Source organism: Xiphophorus couchianus, chromosome 9 (assembly GCF_001444195.1).
Source record: "Xiphophorus couchianus chromosome 9, X_couchianus-1.0, whole genome shotgun sequence".
In the NCBI taxonomy this organism is placed as follows: domain Eukaryota; kingdom Metazoa; phylum Chordata; class Actinopteri; order Cyprinodontiformes; family Poeciliidae; genus Xiphophorus; species Xiphophorus couchianus.
This window is the reverse complement of record NC_040236.1, coordinates 22159398-22179694: the sequence shown is the minus strand read 5'-3', so window position 1 is coordinate 22179694 and position 20297 is coordinate 22159398. Positions and strand designations below refer to the sequence as shown.

The window sequence follows — 20297 nt, the reverse complement described above, 5'->3', positions numbered from 1 at the left end:
GCGAAGCTCTCAGTGCATCATGGGCAGACAACGGATAGAAGTGAAGCAGTGCCAGAACCCAGACCAAAAAAAAAAAAAAAAAGAACCAAATCAAATTACTGCAACAGCAGAACACAGACACTTGGCGCAGGTTTGCTTGGTCATGGAAATCTGACGATGAAATTTATTTTCTCTTCTCAGGCTCAGGTTTAAGCAGTCGGAGTTGTACTGGAGGACAAATCTGTTCCTCCCCACAGAGCTCCTGGGATACTTCTCAGAGAGCAGCAGAGAACTCTTGCCCCCTCTCCTGGCAGCCCATGACTTATTGAATTACAAACTCGAAGCCTGGTTTACGACTCAAATATGTTTTTATGCCAAGTTTGAGGGGAATATGGAAAGCCTTTTGTGTACGCATTCAATACTGTTGACAGTCACAACAATACTGCAACACTTAAGCTAGCTGCACTGGTTGCACAAATGTCCATGCTATTACTACTGTAATTAATTAAATGATATGAAATGGTAGCATGTTTAGTTAACTCAAATTCTGCCCAGCAGTTCAGTAACACTCAAATTCACACGTTAGTTTAGCCTCAATGCACGTTGGTTGATTTGCTGAAACAAACCAGGTGAGGTTTTTATGGTTTTAGTTCCTTTGAGTAGCTTAACATTCTAATTAGTAAACCAATGATTAAAGAGCCAAAAAAAACCCATCCTAGTTCACTAGTAATGAACACTGAACATTTATTACGTAGTAGAGCCTTCGATGTGAACTGGTTCACCATATTTAAGGTGTCACTGTGTCGGACAAGATTGTCGTCAAATATTTCAATCAGTTAAGTCCTTCGAAAAGCCTACTAGTTGAGACATTTGTGAGACTAGCACAGTACTTCCAGAGACTACTACTAGTCCCGCAAGTATGACACAGACATGGTGATATTAGTAAATCCCAAGTCATACCTCCATGTCTGCTTAAATTTTATTATCTGTACTGTACATGCCCACTAGGCCTCTTTACAGACGTCTGCATGCCGCCCAGATTTCTGTGGCCGTATTGGATGTGTGCGCAGGCATGGAATAAAATCAGCCTAACTAGGGCGGTGCTAACTCATAAAGGATGAAGTAAACAAAAGGTCAGAACAAGAACACAAACCACAAAATAAAACTTTAAATAGAGCACAGTTGATTAGCTGGGGTGTGAATAGTATGAATACGAGTGGGTTCTTCTCCAAAACGTACAAGTCATTCTCGTACAAGGACAAGAAGAACCATGTCGAGTCTTAAGAGCTTCTTCTGAACTAGTGTGAGCAAACGTCTAAACTAGTGGACTGTAGTTGCTAACAAGTCAGTCAATAGTGAATAAATACATAAATTGCTCCCAATTTTCCTCTTAGCTAGATACAATAAACATAAAAGCATGATTTAAATGTTATATAATGTAAACAAATAGGAAGTAGAGGGACTGATTGCCACTATGTATCTAGCGCTAAGCTAATGCATAAGTTAGGCTAATGTGTATCTTAGCATTATCTTACATTAGCACAGCAAAAAAGGGCTACAGAAGAAGCCATCATGTCAATTTTTCATCATTCAATTTCTGACAGAAAAACTGTAAGAAATAATTATGCAAACAAACAACAATAAATATTTGTTTACACACCTTCAAGTTTGCTTTAACTATACCTCCATCTTAAGTCATTTCTGGATTCTGCAAGGATGCTTTAAAATGGCAACAAAGAGTTGTTCTTCAACACCTGACAGAAAATTAATTACAGTAAAATCCTGGACATTCTATATGCAACAATTTTATCTGTGGGACTTTTTTTGTTTTTAAATAAACTGTCCATAATATGATGCTCTCCCAAAATGTTTTTTTTTTTTTTTTAAATGAGGTTTTGTTATTTCCAGAGCGGTTCTGTCACCTGATATGCAGCCAGGAGAGCATGGGTGTGGTTCCCCCACCGAACACCCAGACGGTGAAGAAGACGATAAGCAGAGTGGTGGTGAACATCATCTGCCGGGCGGAGGTGGCAGTGTCCCGGATTGCCAAGGCAAATGCCATCGCCCCGCGTAAACCTGGAAAGGTCGCCATGCCAAAACTGTTACACACCGAATCTGTTGAGATTAGTGATATTAGTTGAGCCTTTTGATTTTATGTTGTACCTGCAAACATCATCATGTGCTGGAAGTTTCCCCTGATCTTGTCCCTTCGACCGAGGTTGAGGAGGAAGGACAGCGGGTAAATGTTGAGAGCTCTGCCGATAAATATGGCTATCTGACACAAGTTGGTTAAGAAGTCCAATGCTATTAAACTGTGGAGTATTTCCAAGAATTAGGGTTTCCCTCATTGTCTTATAAGCCTGACAGGCCACCAGACTAAGCATGGTTTGTTTATTTACTATAGTTTGTTTTTATACACATCAGCAGCAGTGATAGCAAAGACAGATTAAAGAGCCTGTTTGGTGACACAGTGTGGTCAGTATGTGAACACATAAACCAGGGGTGTCAGACTCATTTTTGTTTTGGGCCAAATCCAGATCACGAATGCTCTTAAAGGGCCGGTTGTGCCAGAATATATTGATAAAACCTGTTCAGAAACTATTAAAATGTCAATGAATTCTTAAAATTAAATAATATTATTGAACGTCTTTTCAGTCCCTCCAGGATTTTCTGATACTTTTTGCAATAAAAATCAAAGTGTTTGTGGTATTAATTTGGAAATATTTGCGATATTTGTGCTTATTTATAATGGTAAATACGACTTTTTAGATCATGGACTATAATCTGACATCAATTAAGGCTGAGGCAACTGTTTAGTACGAGTAAAAACGTTTTTGACCATTTTTGGAAAGAAAATCAGCAATAAACTCCCAATTATTAGCACAAAAAAGTGCTAATAATTTGTTGACAATAATTCTCAAGAAACTAGAGGGACTGATTGATATGATTTGGCAGTAAATAGATAAAAACTGCATTGATTTGATTGAAAACATAATATTCAAGCACACATTGTGTTTAGTCTAGAATCTAGAGGGCCACATAAAAATCTATGGTGGGCTGGATTTGGCCCACGGGCCTCAAGTTTGACACGTGTAACAGAGAGACTCAGGTCAGGTGTCTTTTTTCCATAACCACTGCCTCTCTGTGCAACAATACACAGTAACAACTCCAGCAAATAAACTGACAACTCACGGATAAAAGATTTTTGGACATTTTAACTAGGACGAAACAACAGTAGTGCAAAAAAATTTATATTGAGTTTAATTGTATTTTTCTAATATTTGCCTTTTTTTAAGACTTTTCAGTTGGTGTTTAGGCATTATTAATATTGCCTTCCAATAACGCATAACTAATTAGTCATATTTTCAAATTTCCTGTGAACTTTAAACATCTTTAACTCAAAAACACAGTGGGTTGCTGGGTGACCGCCGTGGCAAACCCTGAAGAGTTATATATTATTCTTTCATGTCTATCAGGATTGTTTTTCCCAAGAAAGTGAAAGGATACAAAAGCTCCTATGATAAAGATGGGACTGAAAATGTGTTTCTGGAAGGTGAACAGAGCCAAGCCCATGTACGAGAAGATGAAATTCTCAGCCAGGAAGTGAAGAACTTCAAAGAGCTGTGAATGAAAAACTATTTTAGTGTTTTGACTCAGAAATAATAAATGGCACAAAGAGCTTTAAACAGCTACACTGTATGTTCAGGGTGACTGCCACTGAAACAGACCGACAAGGGTCAGGCTGCATACTGATCTAAATGTGTCACACTGCATGGTGTTTACATGCTAATCTGCAAGACCGAGTCCCCTCTGGGAAACAGAGCAGTCATGTCAGGACGGATGTCCCCAGACAGCCCCGATTAAGGTCACACGGGGCTGATCGTGGTGCCATCTGGAACCATCACCCTGATGGATTATGGTGGAAGTTATAGAGGGTTCAAAATTAAGGGGGCTGCTTGATGGAGGCCCCCCTGGCTCAATATTACCTGCTTGGTGCGTTTTGTAGACTCCTCAGAGAGGTTGTTGCATGTGTAGTGAGCCTGGGTGATGCCACAGAACAACACGGCCACAACACCTGTTGGAGAACAACACCCACACACAGGTGTTACAGCGAACGCCACCAACATGCTGCATCACACAGGCAAGCTGGCGGATTTCAAGCAACCGGCGGGACAATTCATCACAAAGATAAATCAACAAGTTCTTTCACTGCATCTCTGGCAGATTATTTGTCTCTGCAGTATTATTGTTCTTTAAACCTTAACTTGCAATGTTAGGGCATTGTTAGATTTTTATTTTAGTGCTGAAATACCTCATGATTATCTAGCAGATGAAGGCACCGTCTTGTTAAAATGCAAGGAAAATCAACCATATATTTATGGAAAACTAAAACAAAATTCTTTTTCTTTAGATGATAAAACTTCTTGTAAAAACAGGAAAACATGATTTTATGCTTGTCCGGTTTTACCCTACAGTAATCTACAGAAGCTGAGAGTGGACAATTTCCACATATGCTTTTTCCCAATGTTTTTTTTTTCCAACATGACGAAAAAACAATCGGGGAAAAAGCATATGCAGAAATCGTCCACACTCAGTTTCTGTGATAAACACAAATTGTGCTCTCAGATACTTTTTCATGTAAATATACAAAAATTAGAAGAATGTCCAATTTGTTTAGACGGTTTAGATGCCTAATGATGCTTCGTTTGACATCTAAACCAGACCCTGTGTGACAACATGACAAGTTCAATTTCATACTCTCCTTTTCTCTAACATGGTTATCCAGAATTATCCAAAATGTCCAAATCAAGTTCCAACCTTCTAAAGGAAATCTCTTCATGGCATACACTTGAATATAACTAAATCAAGATGGCTCACCGGTGAAGCCGCAGGCCTCGGCCAGCAGGAAGGTGCTCCAGGACATGAGGAAGAAGAGCGCCGTCTCCAGCAGAGGGAAGCAGTGCAGCTTGGTGAACTTGGTGACGTAGAGTCCAGTTAAAGGCCAACAAGGCTTTGCGTTTTCATGAGCCACACACACAACAGAAACAACATGACTCAGGCTCTTAGCAATGGTCTAGAATACGGTTGGATTTTAAAGTGTGCGCACAGAGCAGGATATGAGAGCCGTGACGACGCCTGTGGCTGCACCCATCACAAAGGAGCCGCTGAAAATCCCCAGGAAAATTCCCACAGATTTGAAAAAGGCAGAGGCGTCAAACATGTGTGTGTTTGCACCAGCAGGCTGGTAGGCCACGATGGAGCTGAGATGTAAAAAAAAAAAACAACACACAATTCATACCTAGTTAGTGTAATTCTGGTATGGGTCAAAATCATAACTATCAACACTCACTTTGGTAACACTGAGCTTCCATTACATTTTTACCACAAGTGTCGTTTTGAAAAATAGATTAACCATGTGGAGCATTCTAACAATCTCTTCTATAGAAACAAGTGATTCATGTCTTCCACTAGAGGGAGGTAGAGTGCCATGTGTCGAGGAGGAGCAGCGATGAAAGGAAGCAGGTTTCACAAATCAGTGTGAAATTCAACAACTTGAAAAAACGTTTTGGTTGAAACCCGTATTTCAGAAAGCATCAATATGGAACATAAACATAAATAAAATACATTGATGACATTAAAAAAAAAAAAGAGGTGAACTTCTACTGCAGAGTGCTTACATGTTGTGCATGAAAACAGTTTGATTTGCAAAGTAACTTGTAACCAAATCTGTTCAAATACTTTACTGGACTAGAAATAACATTATTATTTTTTTATTATATAGAGCAGATAGATGATAATATCTATCTGCACAGAAGATAGATATCTTCTGTGTATTGGAAGGGGTTAGTCAGACAGGAGCCACCATTTTACTTTATGTTTTGCCATCTTAAGCAACTCAAACTGAACATGCTCAAGTCTGAGGCCACAGTTCTCTACTGGAAAATGGTGGATTGGGTTGTGTGTCACCGTGAGCATCAAGCGGAAAACTTCAAGTATCTGTTAAGTATCTAATTTTTATACAGTGGAGTGACTACTCACAACTAATCATGGAGATGAATGCAGCCCACAGCAACTCTTCTGAAAGTGAGCGTGTGCTGCACCTACTAAAGCAGCATTGCATCCAATAAACATTAACTTTTCAATGTGAGCTGAAACTTCTAAACAGTGGAAAGCTAAAAGCATAATCAGACTAATCCTGTTTTCAGAAATATCTACAAATTCACTACAATATGATATTTTTCCACTAAAGGTCAGGAACATATTTCCGACAATAGCTTCACTGAACTAATAACATGACTTACGAGGACAAGACAATGGCCACAGCATCATTCATAACGCTCTCTCCGAACAGCAGAGCGTACAGATCCCCGTCTGCATGGAGCTCGTTGAAAATCGCCAACACAGTCACTGCAAGTGCATGTCAACAATTAAGAAGAGATCCAAGCAAACAGCCACATTCACAGTTAGTTCACAGCTGGAACGCGTATTTCATTGCTCTCGAGTTGTACCTGGGTCTGTGGCGGAGATGATGGCCCCAAAGAAAAGGCAGTCAGTGTAGTAGAACTTATCAGTCAGCTGTCCGACTGCCCTCATCAGCTTCACCACGCCGTACATCAGATTCCTGGGGTTGGACAAGCAGAGGAGAGGCATTCAGTTGGGGGGTGGGGGGGAATAGGGAAGAGTTATCTCTCTTAAGATTGATGAACATAGAGGAGAACCTCACCCAATAACAAAGCATGAAATTGCAGTGCCAAGAAAGGCGTAGGTGATGATGGAGCCAAGATTTCTGAAGAAGTGTCTCTGAAAAATTGGGAAAAGAAATATACTGAAGACAAATCTAATTGTTTTGTGATCAAGGGTGAGAAAAAACAACAACATCTGTATGCTTGAGTACAGCATTGATCATGCTGATGAATAAATACGCCTTCTAGCTGAAACCTTCAGGTCAGTGACTGCCACGGCTCAGTCAGCCACACAGCTGGTTGACTGCTTTTAAAACAAACAAGCAGCGAAACACAGATGACTTCCAAATCAGCCCATCTGACTGTCCCTGCAAAGTAAACCGAAAAAAGCTGATTATGGGGTTTATTTTCTTTTTTTACAGGAAACGTGCGTCTTCCTCTAGAACGGTCCCACTGATCAAATTTACTTGTTGACATTCTGATCAGTGACAACTCGGCTTAGCAATGTTGAGCTAATTTTATATAAACAAATTTACACATCAGATGCAAATCTGAGTGGCTTTGGTGTTTAAAATGCCACTTAAAATGAGCAAAAACAAAACTTATACTTGTGAGTGTGGAAGAAAAACGAGCTTTTCTAGCTGACCTGACCCTCTTCTTCCTTTTCCTGAGGACTATCATTTGACTCAGCAAATTCTAACATGAAGAAAGCAACACAAAATGTTCAAAATTCACTAAGTGGGAACCTAAAAAGATCTGCTAAACCCGTTTAGATAATAAATAATAAGGTTAGGGTAGTCATCTGATGCTAAAGAGCTAATGCAATGCTAACTAGTACTTTGTGTTGTCATTTCAGTTGTACTCACTTCTAAAACGTTTTAGAATAGTTATTTATGAACACATTATCTTGAGAGAAAAAAACAAGATAAACATCATGTGTAAATGTAATAATATGGTTGTTTTAACGAGGGCTAACGGTGATAGCTAGTTAGTCTTCACTTTTCTTGCTTTTCTTGTCATTGTCTTTTTGAGACTGTACAATTTTATTGAAAATCAAAAGTAGGTAAAGAATGCAAAATATTTGCTAGTTTCTGAAATGCTTACAAGTACGAACTAATTACGTTTAGATAAGGCAACACTGCTTAAACTGGCTACAAGCAAACCAATGATACCACCATGAATGTTCAATGAGAATTCCTGGAAAACTGGAGGCCCTCAACCAAACAGGGCTTCCAATTTGGCTGCCAATGGCCAATGTACTTGACTGTAGGAACACAGTCAAGTACAGTAACTATATGACTGCACAGAATGAAGGGAAAATGCTTGTAATGCTAACAGTCATAAGCCTGGTCACTGCACACAAAAACTGGCAGATACCACTGGATTTGTCCAACTGCAACACATTGATGTTGGGTTTTATTTTCCAGAAGTGGCTACCAGTTTCCCAAGCTAATGTAACATACAATACCTTCAAGGGTTCAGCATGCACCCAATAATAATTTAAATAAGCTTATTTTAAAAACTAGCAAGCCAGGACTTGATAATAAGCACACAGTCCTATACATGGAGGAGAGGCAATTAAAGTGTTTTTTTTTTTTTAGAAAAACCAAAAGGTTTTGTTCTATCCAGTATAATACATTTGCAAGCAAGACTGATAAATTTTCTCAGTCAACCCTACGAAGTTTACCTTGTTGCCCTGCCATGCGACACATGGCAGGGCAATGTGCCCATGGCAGGGCAACAAGGGCAATATTGTCATATTATTTAATTTCCCTCCGGTATCAATAAAGTATTTCTGAATGTGAATTTAATGCTTTATTCCCAGTTAACCAAAGTCTGTGAATCATAAAGATTTAAATACTGCATCTTGGAAAAGAGTGGACCAGTTACCCAGTCACACACCAAGGTTTTAAAAGGTTAAGGCTTCCAAACTGAAGCCTTAACAAAACCAAATAAATTAGACTGTTCCTACACTTCTAATGAGATGCCAAAGAAAGTGTCAGATTGACCGTAGTTTCCTCCAGCAGCTTGAATCTTACACTGTCCCATCCCATGAATAGTTCCAATGTAATAAACATTATGGACAGCTATGAAGAGGATCATAAACTTTGCTGGAAATTGACCCCATGAAAATGGTGAAAACATTTGTAACTAAAATCCAAATGACCATTCTCCAAATAAAACTCAGTCACTTTAAGAAGACAAAAGCAAAAACTGTTTCTACAGTCAGCCGTTTTTCTGAGCCAGCAAAAATGTCAAAGAGGAAACGAAAGACATCTGCTCTGGACTTCCCTTCAAAGAGACACTTATGTTGACTGTCCTCACAATCTGGCCAATGACAGGTTTTGTTTGCGAGCCATCTGTCCAGTGAAACACTGTGTCAGCAGACACTTCAGCTGGACTCTGCCTCACCTCCCGTAAATGTGTCGCTTCACTTAATCCCAGAAGCAGTCAGACCGCGCAATATCTCACCTTCTTCAGACTGTACCCAGCATGGAAAATAATCGGAGGGAGCAAAATGTTGAAGAAAACCTCAGGGTCAAAGGTCACCTGGAGAGGGACGAGAAATTCCCAATTAATTGGTGAAATTAGCAGAATGAAGACAGCTTTTCCTTTTGCTTACCTTGCGCAGCATATCGTTCTGCTCCACATTGTGGATCTCCCTTAAGTTGATCTCCCCTTTCAGCGTGTACTCAAAGAACTTGCCGCTGACATTGAGCAGCAGGGTGCTGGAAGGCCCTTCCTTCAGCGAGCAGCTCGGGGGGGTCTTGTTGTGGTAGCTGGTGGCTGGAATGCCGTAACGCAGGATCACACCGACCAGCAAGCCTGATAAATCCAATCGGAACAAAGATGGAGGGTTATAAGAACATTTGACACACGTGCATAGACATAACCAACTAAACCAAACAACTCCCAAGCAACCAGACTCTAGTTAAAACTGGTGACGATATGTGATCAACAACCATTGTATTAGTTACACATGCTAGTACGGGGTTGGACTCCCTTCGTTCCACATAGATTCAACAGGGTGTCAGAAACAGTCATCAGATTTTAGGCCATACTCCAAGCTAAAATCACGCAGTTCCTGCAGATTCTTTGGATGCACATCCATGATATCAATTTCCTGTTGCACCACATCACCAAGGAGCACAACTGGACTGGAGCCACTGGAATACAGTGATCCCATTGCCATATATAAGAAACTGGTTTGAGATTAGTTGAGTTTTGTCACATGGTGCGGTATCTAGCTGGAAATTGAGATGGCAACATGGTTTCAATGTGGTCGTAAACGGATGGATGTGGTCAGCAAAAATCCTCAAGAAGGCTGAGGAAGTTAAAAGGGAAGTGTTGTGTTTTCTCCAGGCACTTTGTGATATAAAATGGCACTATCGATTAGCTAGGTTACCTTCAGTTGATATAAAAGTGCTGTATATATGTAGCATAATAAAATATTATTCGACATTCTGATGTGTAACGATGGGACTTGACAAAATGTAAAGCCTCAGTTGTCGACTGTCTTTCATGACTTGTATTTTTGTGTTTTTATGATGTAAAGCACTTTGAACTGTGTTGCTGCTGAAATTGAATACAAATAAACTTGATTGATATATCAAATATGACTTAAAAGAAATCTGACTTTGTAATTTAATGCCTTAAAATCGGACCTCTGTCTCTTTAAGAAACTCCTGCTCTTTCTGAAACTCTGCCTTCAGGATGTCATCACGGCAGTGCTCCCGTTTTTACCAGTGTTGAGATACTTCTCAACGCTCATCTGCTGAGCTCGTTTTAAGAGCTACTGTACTGTACAAGTAGTAGAGCTACTGCTCTTAAAACGAGCTCAGCAGATGAGCAGTTCTACTAGGTGTTTGCCAATTGCTGCTGGCTAGTCTGAAGGAGCTGAGTGGAGGAGAAGTGGGTTCTCTGTGAGGCGGAAGAACAAAGCTTCGAAACTGTAGCTTAGAGGCAGACATTTAATATCACACAGAAGTGCAAATATTGCAAAATGTCTTGCAAATATTTCTAAATTAGCTCCACAAAATTTGTCATTTTAATTACTAAAAGGAAAAAGTCATTAAATCCTGGAGGGATTGATCAGTGTGAAAAGATATTCACTATTATTTAATTTTAAGCAGCACTCATCAATTGCAGACATAGATATTTATTAATATTTTAACAGCTTGTTAATATGTATCAATCCATTCTGGCACAACCTGCCCTTTAAGGACATTCTTGATATGACCCAAAATGAAAATGCATTTGACACCCTCACCCCACATCACTACACCACCAGCCTGAACAGGCAAGGCAAACCTAGGTGTTGGTTACACCTTATTCTGACCCTACCATGTGAATGTCGCTGCAGTAATTCAAACTCATGAGAATAGGCAACACTTTCTCCAATTTGTTATCTGATATTGCTGTGCCTGTGTGAGTCATAGCCACAGTTTCCCGTTCTTAGCAGACAGAAGTAGCACCCAAAGTTCAACATTTTTATTTGCATTCAGAGATAGGATTCTGAAATCCTTGCTTGTAATGATAAGGTATTTGAGCTATTGTCTTTTTAATCACCTCAGACCATTGTCTGCTGACCTCTGACATCGTCAGTCGTTTTCGTCCACTCCACTGTCAATCCCTGAAGCATGTCTCATTTTTTCCCCACCACTCTCTCCAGACATGAGGGATGACTTTTTATGAAAATCCCAGACCAAGCCACTAAAGCCCCCTTTTTTCAATATTCGGAGTCCAGCTTTAACAACTTTAACTTACCTCACCTAGATCCCAAAATGCTTTGAGTTGCTGCTGTAAGCAAGCGCTGTTTAAGATCTACCTAAGAATGTGGCTGGTGAGTGTAATTCTCCATGCATTTCTTGTTTACCAGAAGACTGGATCAAGTCGCAGCAGGGCAAAGAAAGAAAAATGAGAACAAGACAGGTAGAATCTGGTGGAGAGAGTCGGAGTCGGGAGGAAAGTGATGAGCGAGGCACTTAGAGGAGCATAAATCCTGTGATGGGACAGAGTAAAACAGAGTGCTACAGGCTTGCTGATTCACTCTGCCGGTGGGTTAAATGTGAACATCACACTCACACGCTTTGGCCTAACCACACACACACACATACGCAAGGTGGTTTTGTGCAGACAAAGACAATCAAACCACCTGTTGTTTCGGTTTCTGGCAAAAAAATTTAAAAAAGAAGACAAAACAAATGGAGAAAAAAAATTTTTCTCGGATCACAGATAGAGGGAGTTTTAGGTGCTTTCCATAAATCTGGACAAGAAAGTACCGTAAGAACTTTTTTTGTTTAGGCTGTTCTTTATGCGGCTAATCGGTACTTTCAGCGTGCTACAGAATAATCCTTCTGTTCTTACAGAGCTTTGTTCAGGTTCACACAGAAAAGTGAAAAGGAGAAACAGCTCAGCTTGTGCACATCGTTTCTGCATTTCCCAAAACAAAAACTCCGAGTGTTTAAATGTAGCATTATTGCAGCGTTATATAGTGGCAGTTTTCTGTTTTGAATTGTCTGCTTCGCTAACATGTCCCACTGGGGCACACGGTTCAGGGTCGAAAAGCAGCAATGATTAAATTAAAAGGAAAAAAACAAAACAAATCAAAGTCTGCCCTTTTTCCCCCCCTCATTGGTTAATAAGTGACATTTGTAGCCCCGACTGGACTGCCTAAGTTCTGCAGCAAAATGTGTGGCCAACATGCAGTACAGGTTTATATTGTTCTTCATACAGCTTGACCAGACAATAACCGAGGCACAGATTTGTGACCAATAATCAGAAGAACGTTGGTTTCATTTCTGAAATGAACTGAACTGATTTTTGTTTGCAAAAACTTTCAGCAGTAAAATGGGCACAAAAACACAAGAATTCTCAGAGTATCAATTTGTCTATTTGAGTCCCCATTAGGAATAAAAAAAAAAACATTCATGTCTTAGTGAAACAGCATTTCACAGAGATCAGTATAAATCAGTACAAATATTATTACACAGATCAAATCACTATCCTGACAGCTGAAGTCCTTTAGCTTGCTGTTATTCTTTGCTTTAAAGGAGAAGTATTGCATTGATGTAAAATCAACTTCTTTTTTTTTATTCCCTCATCAAAAACATATGCGGAAGTGTGGCCTTTATTCTTTCATGCATGTTTGAGAAATCCTTTGATCTCCATGGCAACCATTCAGCAGTGGAAATCTCCTGGTTGGACCAAGCTCCGCCTTTGAGGCGCAGCTCCTCCCTGAAGCTGTAGTTTCCAAGCTTCAGAGCTTCCTCCTCACAGAGCAGCCTTCCCCGCAACTCCTCCACTCAGCTCCTTCAGACTAGCCAGCAGCAATTAGCAAACACCTGGTGGAACTGAGCATTAGATGAGCTCATTATAGGAGCTACTTCTCAGTGAAACGCTGGTAAAAACGATATTAAAGGGCTGATAGAGCAATTGTTGTGATGACTTCCTGAAGGTGGAGTTTCAGAAAGAGCAGGAGTTTTTAAAGAGACAGAGGCCCAATTTCGATGTGTTAAATTACAAAGTAAAATTTCATATTTGATATATACAGCATTTTTATAATAACTGAAGGAAGAGTTACTTGATTGTGCTATAAAATGATTCTATGTGGCTGAAAAAAGCATAATACTGTCACTTTAAGCTACCAAATTTACACAACTCATCAGCAGCCATTGTCCGGTCGCCCCTACCAACAAAGTGACAGAAAACCTCCAGCTTAAAGAACATCACTGTTGTACAACGTCATCCACCACATCCATTAAGCTGATACAGAATCAGAGAGCTGCTTCAGTGATGGATCCCTTCATCCTAGATGCACAAAGGAACATTACTGCAGCTGTTATAAACTGCATGACCACTAGATTTCATTCCTAACAAAGTCAACACATGTTTACATCCCTGCTGTTATTTGAAATTAGGAAAAACTGTACAACTAACATTCCAGCTTATTTTGGCAACATCTCTATTTCATGAACTTTTGTTCCCCCCTACTTCTTGTAAATGGTGAACAAATATGCATAAACATTTTGGACATTTTTTAAACGATTCTACTCAGTTGCACACGTTTTTTAAAAAAAATAAAAACAAAATTTTTATGCTTTTAGTTTGGCTTTACTAAATCAGGTGCTATTCTTGCTTTCTGTTTTTATATTTTTATCTTCATGTGGATCTACATGCTTCGAGCTGCCTGTCACTTTGCTGCCGGTACGCCTGAATTTCTCCACAATAAACTTGCATTTAGTATTTGGTACACAAAACTTTTGACAGATTGCTTTGAAGAGTACATTTGATTAGAATCCATTTAAGGCTGGTTTTACACTCACTAACTGCATTTGGTGCATTTCCTTCCATAGTAATGGATGTAACATGAGACAAAAACACAGGTCTTCGTAATCTAATTCAGAGCAGCGTCAAGGCACAAACGGACCAAGTGAATGGTCAGCTTCCTCAAACAACACGGGAGGCTCCAGAACTGTCACACAAGTCAGGATGTACAAGAGCTACATCAGTGGGAAATGTGCATCTACACTGCAGAAGTTAGGATTTAAAATCGCCCTTATACCAGGTTAAAAAAATTTTAAAACTACAAGCGATACGACTGCTAGCTAGCTACCTGAGATGCTGCGTCCATTTGTTGAGAGAGAACAGCATGACATCGACTAGAGCAGCACAAATCATGACTGTAAAATACCATCTAGCAGGAAAACCTTTGGACAGACGGACATTCCTGTGAAGAGTTATAAGCTCTGAAACTCATTAAAATCTGGTTTTTAAAAGAACATAATTGATGTTGAAAATGTTCAATTCCATGCTCTATGAGATAGAGAGATGAACCTGAACTGTACTCATTTTAGATCAGGAGTGTCAAACTCATTTTCATTTTGGGCCACATCAAAAATATGAATGTTCTTAAAGGGCCATTCTTTGAGAACATTCAACATCGATGTGTTAAAATTTCTTCAAATATTAACACGAATTTGAAGAAAAATCTGTGTTAAAAATCAGAAAAAAGTGTGGAAATCTGTAGATTTTATGTGAATTTTGAGTGAGTTTTGCAAATTTGTTAAAAAACTTGAGGGACTTATTGATGTAATCTTAAGTCTAGAGGGCCACATAAAAAGCTACTGTGGGCCATATTTGGCCCTCGGGCCTTGAGTTTGACACGTGTTTTAAATATTGTAATTTTGGCCAAGTTGTTTTGAAGACATTGTTTGATGTTTCTTTCTGATTATTCTTGGTTATACCCGTTATTCTTCATTTTCCATTTAAATGAACTGTTAAAGGTCATTCAAAGTTTATAGTAGGCCTGTCACGATAACACATTTTTCTGAACGATAAATTGTCCCAGAAGTTATTGCGATAAATTATAATATTGTTCCTTTGGAGGCCATTTTCTAGTAATATAATGGTAATGGCATAATAATTCAGCAACTCATTCTGAAAGATCAATAAACTATAAACTCTAACAATATTTAACATTGGAAGACTCAATATCTAAAATAAAAATAACAGACAGCAAATAAAATGAATTATGAGATCTCTGTGAATAAAATTATTCTTCAAAAAAGGGATAGTTGACACCAGAGCACCAAACTGAAGACTTTTGTCATCCAGTTTTTGGTGGGAAGAGAGAAAAAAAAGGGAAAAACTAAAAAATTATCCAAATGGAAATGATTGAGTTTGTTTTAATTTATCACGCAATTAATTGATTTATTGCTTATTGCATCAGGCCTGGGCATCGGATTGTTTTGAAATAATGATGTTTATTGTATCTGTCCAATAAAAAAAAACAACCCAAAAAGTTCATGACTATTCACTAAATGGTCAAAGCCACGCCTCTAACATAACCCTTGACCTCAAGCTTTGACTGCCTTCTTTCCCTTCGAGTGTGCACACGTTTCATTCACTGCATCCCAACACCACATGCAGACCTAGAAATTATGCAGCATGTCTGAGAAACATTTTTAGAAATTACAAGCATTAACACCATTTCAGAGAAACAATTACTAAGCAGATAAGGCATAAACGAAACTAAACAAACCCGACTATCAACCTGAGTCGAATGCCTGAAGGAAACCTGTGTGGGCAGGGCATGCAAACTCGCTCTAGCCCAGGGGCCCGTATCCCCCTAAATCCGGCCCTGGTGAAACCATTGAGTTCTGTCTAGAAGTGAGGGGATGAGCCGCTGAAAGCACCTTCTAGAAATTAGCACGAGCCCAACCAATTAGAGGCTATGCGAGCGCGTGAGTGGGGGCAGAGAAGAGACTGAAACATGTAAAGCCTGCGGGAAGGTGGTGGTGGTGGTGGTGGTGTAGATGCAAGAGGAGAACCAGCGTCACGCGCGCCTGAAAACAAGCTCACCGTAAATCATTGCCAGCCCGGTCTCGTGAAGAAAGCGAACCCGCCTGTGCTTGAAGAGCCATATAGTGAGAATGGTGAGAGTCAGCAGCGAAATGAATGTCAGCAAATTGACGCTGTCCTGTCGGTGACTTTCCTCTGCCTCCTTCTCAGTTACAAGTTCCTCCACCATTCCGCCGTCCTCCGCCTTCAGTCCCGACACCGCGTTCAGTAACGTCCAGGCCAGCAGCAGCATCGCCCTGGTTCCCCGAGCTGCGCTGGCTGCGTTCCCGAGAGCGTCCATGGTTTAGGATGCTGCTGCTGCTGCTGCTGCTGAGGGTACACGCAGCCTCCTCTGTGCCATGTCACAGCAGGAAGAACAGCGCGCGCGCGCGCACACACAGCTGAGCCGAGTGGGTATGACAAGCCGAGTGGAGACACAGACCGAAAAATGCAACCTTTTAAAGGCACACCGCGCAATGCAACGAAAAGCTCCGCTCTCACTGTGGAGGAGGAGCCCACCTGCACACCCGAACCGAACTGCAAGCTGCTGAGTCACTGCTCCGAGATTTTGATGGTTGTGCAATTCGGAGGTCACTCCTCTCGAAAACAGGAAATCTGAGCCGCGGCTGGACAAACGAGAAGTAGGAATCCGATATCCCGTTTGGGATGATCTGGTCTGGAGAGGGAGATGTTGGGAGAAAAAGGGGGAGTGGCTTTCAAATGCGCTGCATTAGTCTGTAGTAGTTATGATGGCAGCAGATCGAAACGCATTGGGAGGAGAAATGGACTTGAAAACAAACAGTGGCGGTTCTTGCATGAATGCTGCCCCGGGCAAAGCTCCTCCTTCTGCACCTGATGGTGCATATTGAGAGACACCGGCCCCTGCTGAGAATATTTCAGTGTTAAGAATATAAGGTGTATTTATTTATTTATTATTATTATTATTATTATTTATTTATTTTTTTTTTTTTTTTACAAATTCAAGCTGTGTTTTCCTATAATCTCTTAATTTTGTCTTTTAGTCCAAGTTTGACCAGTTTTCATATTGCTGTTCATCTGAATGCCAAAAACGGTTACTTTTTGCACATTCATAAAAAGAATAAAAACTTTGCAGACTTTCTTTTTTTTTTTTTTTTTACAGAGTTTATGATCGGAGTGTAATTCAGTTCAGATTTGATTGGTCTTGGTATTTTAGATTTTGAACTACAGTTGCTCGAATGCTTTTAAGTGTCCTTAAAAACTGAAAAAAGCCATTTGAAAAGTGGTGTCTTGTGTGAAGAGCCATATCACTCAGGGCACCACTATAAAAAAAAACACTACTGGTTGCTATAAAAAAATAAATAAAAAATACACTGCTGACTTAAAATGAAGAATTTGAATTTCAACCTGATTCCTTCAGTTTATTTTCCTCAGTTTTTGGCTACATTTGCTTTCCTTTTGGAGTGCTTGTGACTCTTATCAGTGAACAGGTTCATTAAACCCTCAGTCTGGTCACACGCCTTTAAGTCACTGAAGGAACTTAAATGATTCCATCATTTAAGATTGCTATATTTTGAATTTTATTGAAAAATAACCTGAAAAATGTCTATAAAATCATTATATTTTAAATTGCTTTATAAAATAAGACCATAAACTTAATTTTACAGTCTGTAGATTTTGTTTATAATTCCAAGCATTGGTGCTTGGGTTGATAATTATTAATTATCCGTTTGAAAGTTGAATAAGTAAATCACAGCTCTGTGTGCTTGGTGTGTTGGGCGGTACTGGGGTGGGGGAAAAAAATCAATTTAAAGACGCAACATCACTGAAAAAAGGTTGAGAACCACAGTATTAAAGCACGTTTGGGATTAATTAGAGCCAAGCTCTGTCGTCCAACATCAGTCCCTGATCTCACAAATATTTGACTGGGAAAAAATCCAAATCGCCTCATAAAACTTGTAGAAAAAAAAGAGTTCCCAAAAAATTTTTTACTATTGAGTTAAGAATGGGATATCGTTCAAGCTCATGTGTGTAATTGTAAGCATCCTTTTATTTTTTGGACAATATACAGTAGTGTACGGACTGTGAAGACCTGGTGTCAGAGCAAACAGTTTAGATGGGTGTTTTTTTGTTTGCTATTTTTTTAATATATATTTTAATTTCCACTGGACAAATCTTGTTCTTGATCCCTTCAATGTTGATCCAGGTGGTTAGAGATCAGAGTTTAAGCATCACCTACATTATTTTATGTTTCACACTCTTTAATATTTGGTCACTCTCACAGAAATCAAGCAAACTGCAAGCTTATTAGTGCTCGAAACAGGAAACTGAACACAGTTCACGAGTGGTCATTTTGGATTCGTGTGGAGGCACATTCCCACGTCAGGTGTGACCTGACTTACTTGTTCCACTTCATGTAAAAATCTACAAATGAGATAGACGAGCAGGACAGGGCTTCATTTAGCAAAAAGAAAGTAAAAAGTTGTCACTAGTGGTGGAAAAGTTAGAATGGCATCTGGTGAATGTACAGCAGAAGCGCTGTTTTAGTTGCACCACTTGGATCTTATGCAGTTGCTGATCTTTTCAAACAAAGAAGGGGTGTTAACATATGGGAAAATGTGGCTGTTGAGTCAGAGCCAGAGTGAGGCTTCAGGGCTAGTTAAGGCTTCATGTTGGTGTTGTTGCACTGAACCCTAGTGGTCATTAAAAAAAAAATCAAGTCAGTTTCCTTCCTTTTTATTCCCGTTATAGCAGATATACTTCTAAAACCAAAAGATCTTATATTGGAATTTTATATGACAAACCAACACAAAGTAGTGCATAATTTGCAAGTGTGTGTAGCTAAATATAGATCAGAAGAAAAACTTTAAGAGGCCTGAGAATAAGGCAGAGGTTCCCCTTCCAGCGGGAAAACAACCTAAAGCATATACATATGAGATAGAAGGGCCTAGTTAAAGTCCAGACGTATCCAGTCTGACTTAGATTGACCTGCTTTGCTAAGAAAAGTGGGCAGAAATTTCATTCTCTGCTTTAGACCTGCAAAACTATTAGACTTTTGCGCAATATTGTGAAATTGTCTTCCACTTATCTGTTATGCACTAATGTTGTTTTGGTCTGCCACTTAAAATCTCAACTAAGATACCTGGATGTTTGTGGTTGCAACGTGAAGGAAAATGTGAAACAGACAAAAGGGTGTGAATTCTTTCGCAAAACACCTTACACTTCAATATGTTTGTATTTAATCAGCGAGTCGATAAGAGAAATAGGCCACTCGTAGAGCATGTGTGCAAAGGGCGGGGAATTCAGAGTTACAGGTTAATCCATCCCAAATGTTTCTATCTTCATGTTTCTTGCATCACGCTCTTCACTCTGGATTACCCACGTGTGATGTCGAGAAGATGCAGACTCTAAACCCAAATCTTAATTGTATGAATTTGGACTTGAGTCAGTCACTGCGATATGAGCAAGGCATGTTTCATAGTAGCATTCATCATCCCTGACCATCAAAAACAGCTGCTGTGAGGAATGCAGTCTGATTAATGTTCATGGGACCTCAAGCTGCAACCTTTAAAGCTGTGATTCATTTACAGATGGCCTGTCACTGGGTTGTATTTATTTCTTTAGTTATTTTTAAATCATCTCCACATGACTGGAACAAAGCTGGAGAGTATTGCAATGGTGCCCATTTTGTGTTTCAATTGTGCATATGTCGTTGTGGCTATAGGAGGGAAAAGAGAGAAAGTACTGAAAAGACAGGATGAAGATAGTTGTGATAGGGATTACCTATTATTAGAGTAGCCTAGCAGTTAAAGTAGGACGCTAATCTGACATGTGGTTGTCAGATGGTTACGTGGTGTTTGGGGTTTGTTGTACATGTGTATATTTAAATCCAGTTTCAGAACATCCTCATAAGAACCAGGTCAGCATGTATAAAAACGCCAAACAACTATGAGCGAATACATAATTTCGACTATCAGCACATTAGAGCTAAACTGGGTGTTCTTTAGTCATCTGATCTTTTTTTTTATTTATGTTTCTGGTGCGGTTTAATGTGTTTTAAGCAAAGGAAACACTGGAAGGGGAGTGTCTGGTGTGGAACTGGTGATGCGTTCAGGGTAGTCAGTTAAAATAACATCTGTTTGGGTTTGCTTCAATTTGTTTCATTTTCTACTCCCTGCAAATGATGCATTCGAAAACAAAAAGTAGCATGCGGCTTAAAAACTGCATTTCCCAAAAGCAGAGTAAAAGAAATAGAGTAAAAGGAAACGCATGTTTCATAATCTGATAAACTGCATCGTTTTTGTCAATAACATA

At 39.6% G+C, this 20297-nt stretch overlaps 1 protein-coding gene across 2 annotated transcripts in view; it reads right to left on the bottom strand.

Annotated features, from left to right (window-relative positions):
- The window catches only part of slc9a7 (solute carrier family 9 member 7), a 31966-nt gene extending 15049 nt beyond the window's left edge, over window positions 1-16917 (bottom strand). The window contains exons 1-12 of one of the 2 annotated variants that reach the window (XM_028027299.1): window positions 16026-16917; window positions 9286-9488; window positions 9135-9212; window positions 6704-6780; window positions 6489-6601; window positions 6282-6387; window positions 5099-5240; window positions 4858-4963; window positions 3966-4054; window positions 3487-3600; window positions 2143-2254; window positions 1902-2055 (exon numbers count right to left, since the gene is read on the bottom strand). In XM_028027299.1, the coding sequence (XP_027883100.1) occupies window positions 1902-2055; window positions 2143-2254; window positions 3487-3600; window positions 3966-4054; window positions 4858-4963; window positions 5099-5240; window positions 6282-6387; window positions 6489-6601; window positions 6704-6780; window positions 9135-9212; window positions 9286-9488; window positions 16026-16305 (1574 nt within the window). In that variant the 5' untranslated portion in view covers window positions 16306-16917. The remainder of the gene's footprint in view (window positions 1-1901; window positions 2056-2142; window positions 2255-3486; window positions 3601-3965; window positions 4055-4857; window positions 4964-5098; window positions 5241-6281; window positions 6388-6488; window positions 6602-6703; window positions 6781-9134; window positions 9213-9285; window positions 9489-16025) is intronic. The other variant, XM_028027300.1, reaches the window with a different exon arrangement.
- Window positions 16918-20297: the final 3380 nt, after the last annotated feature.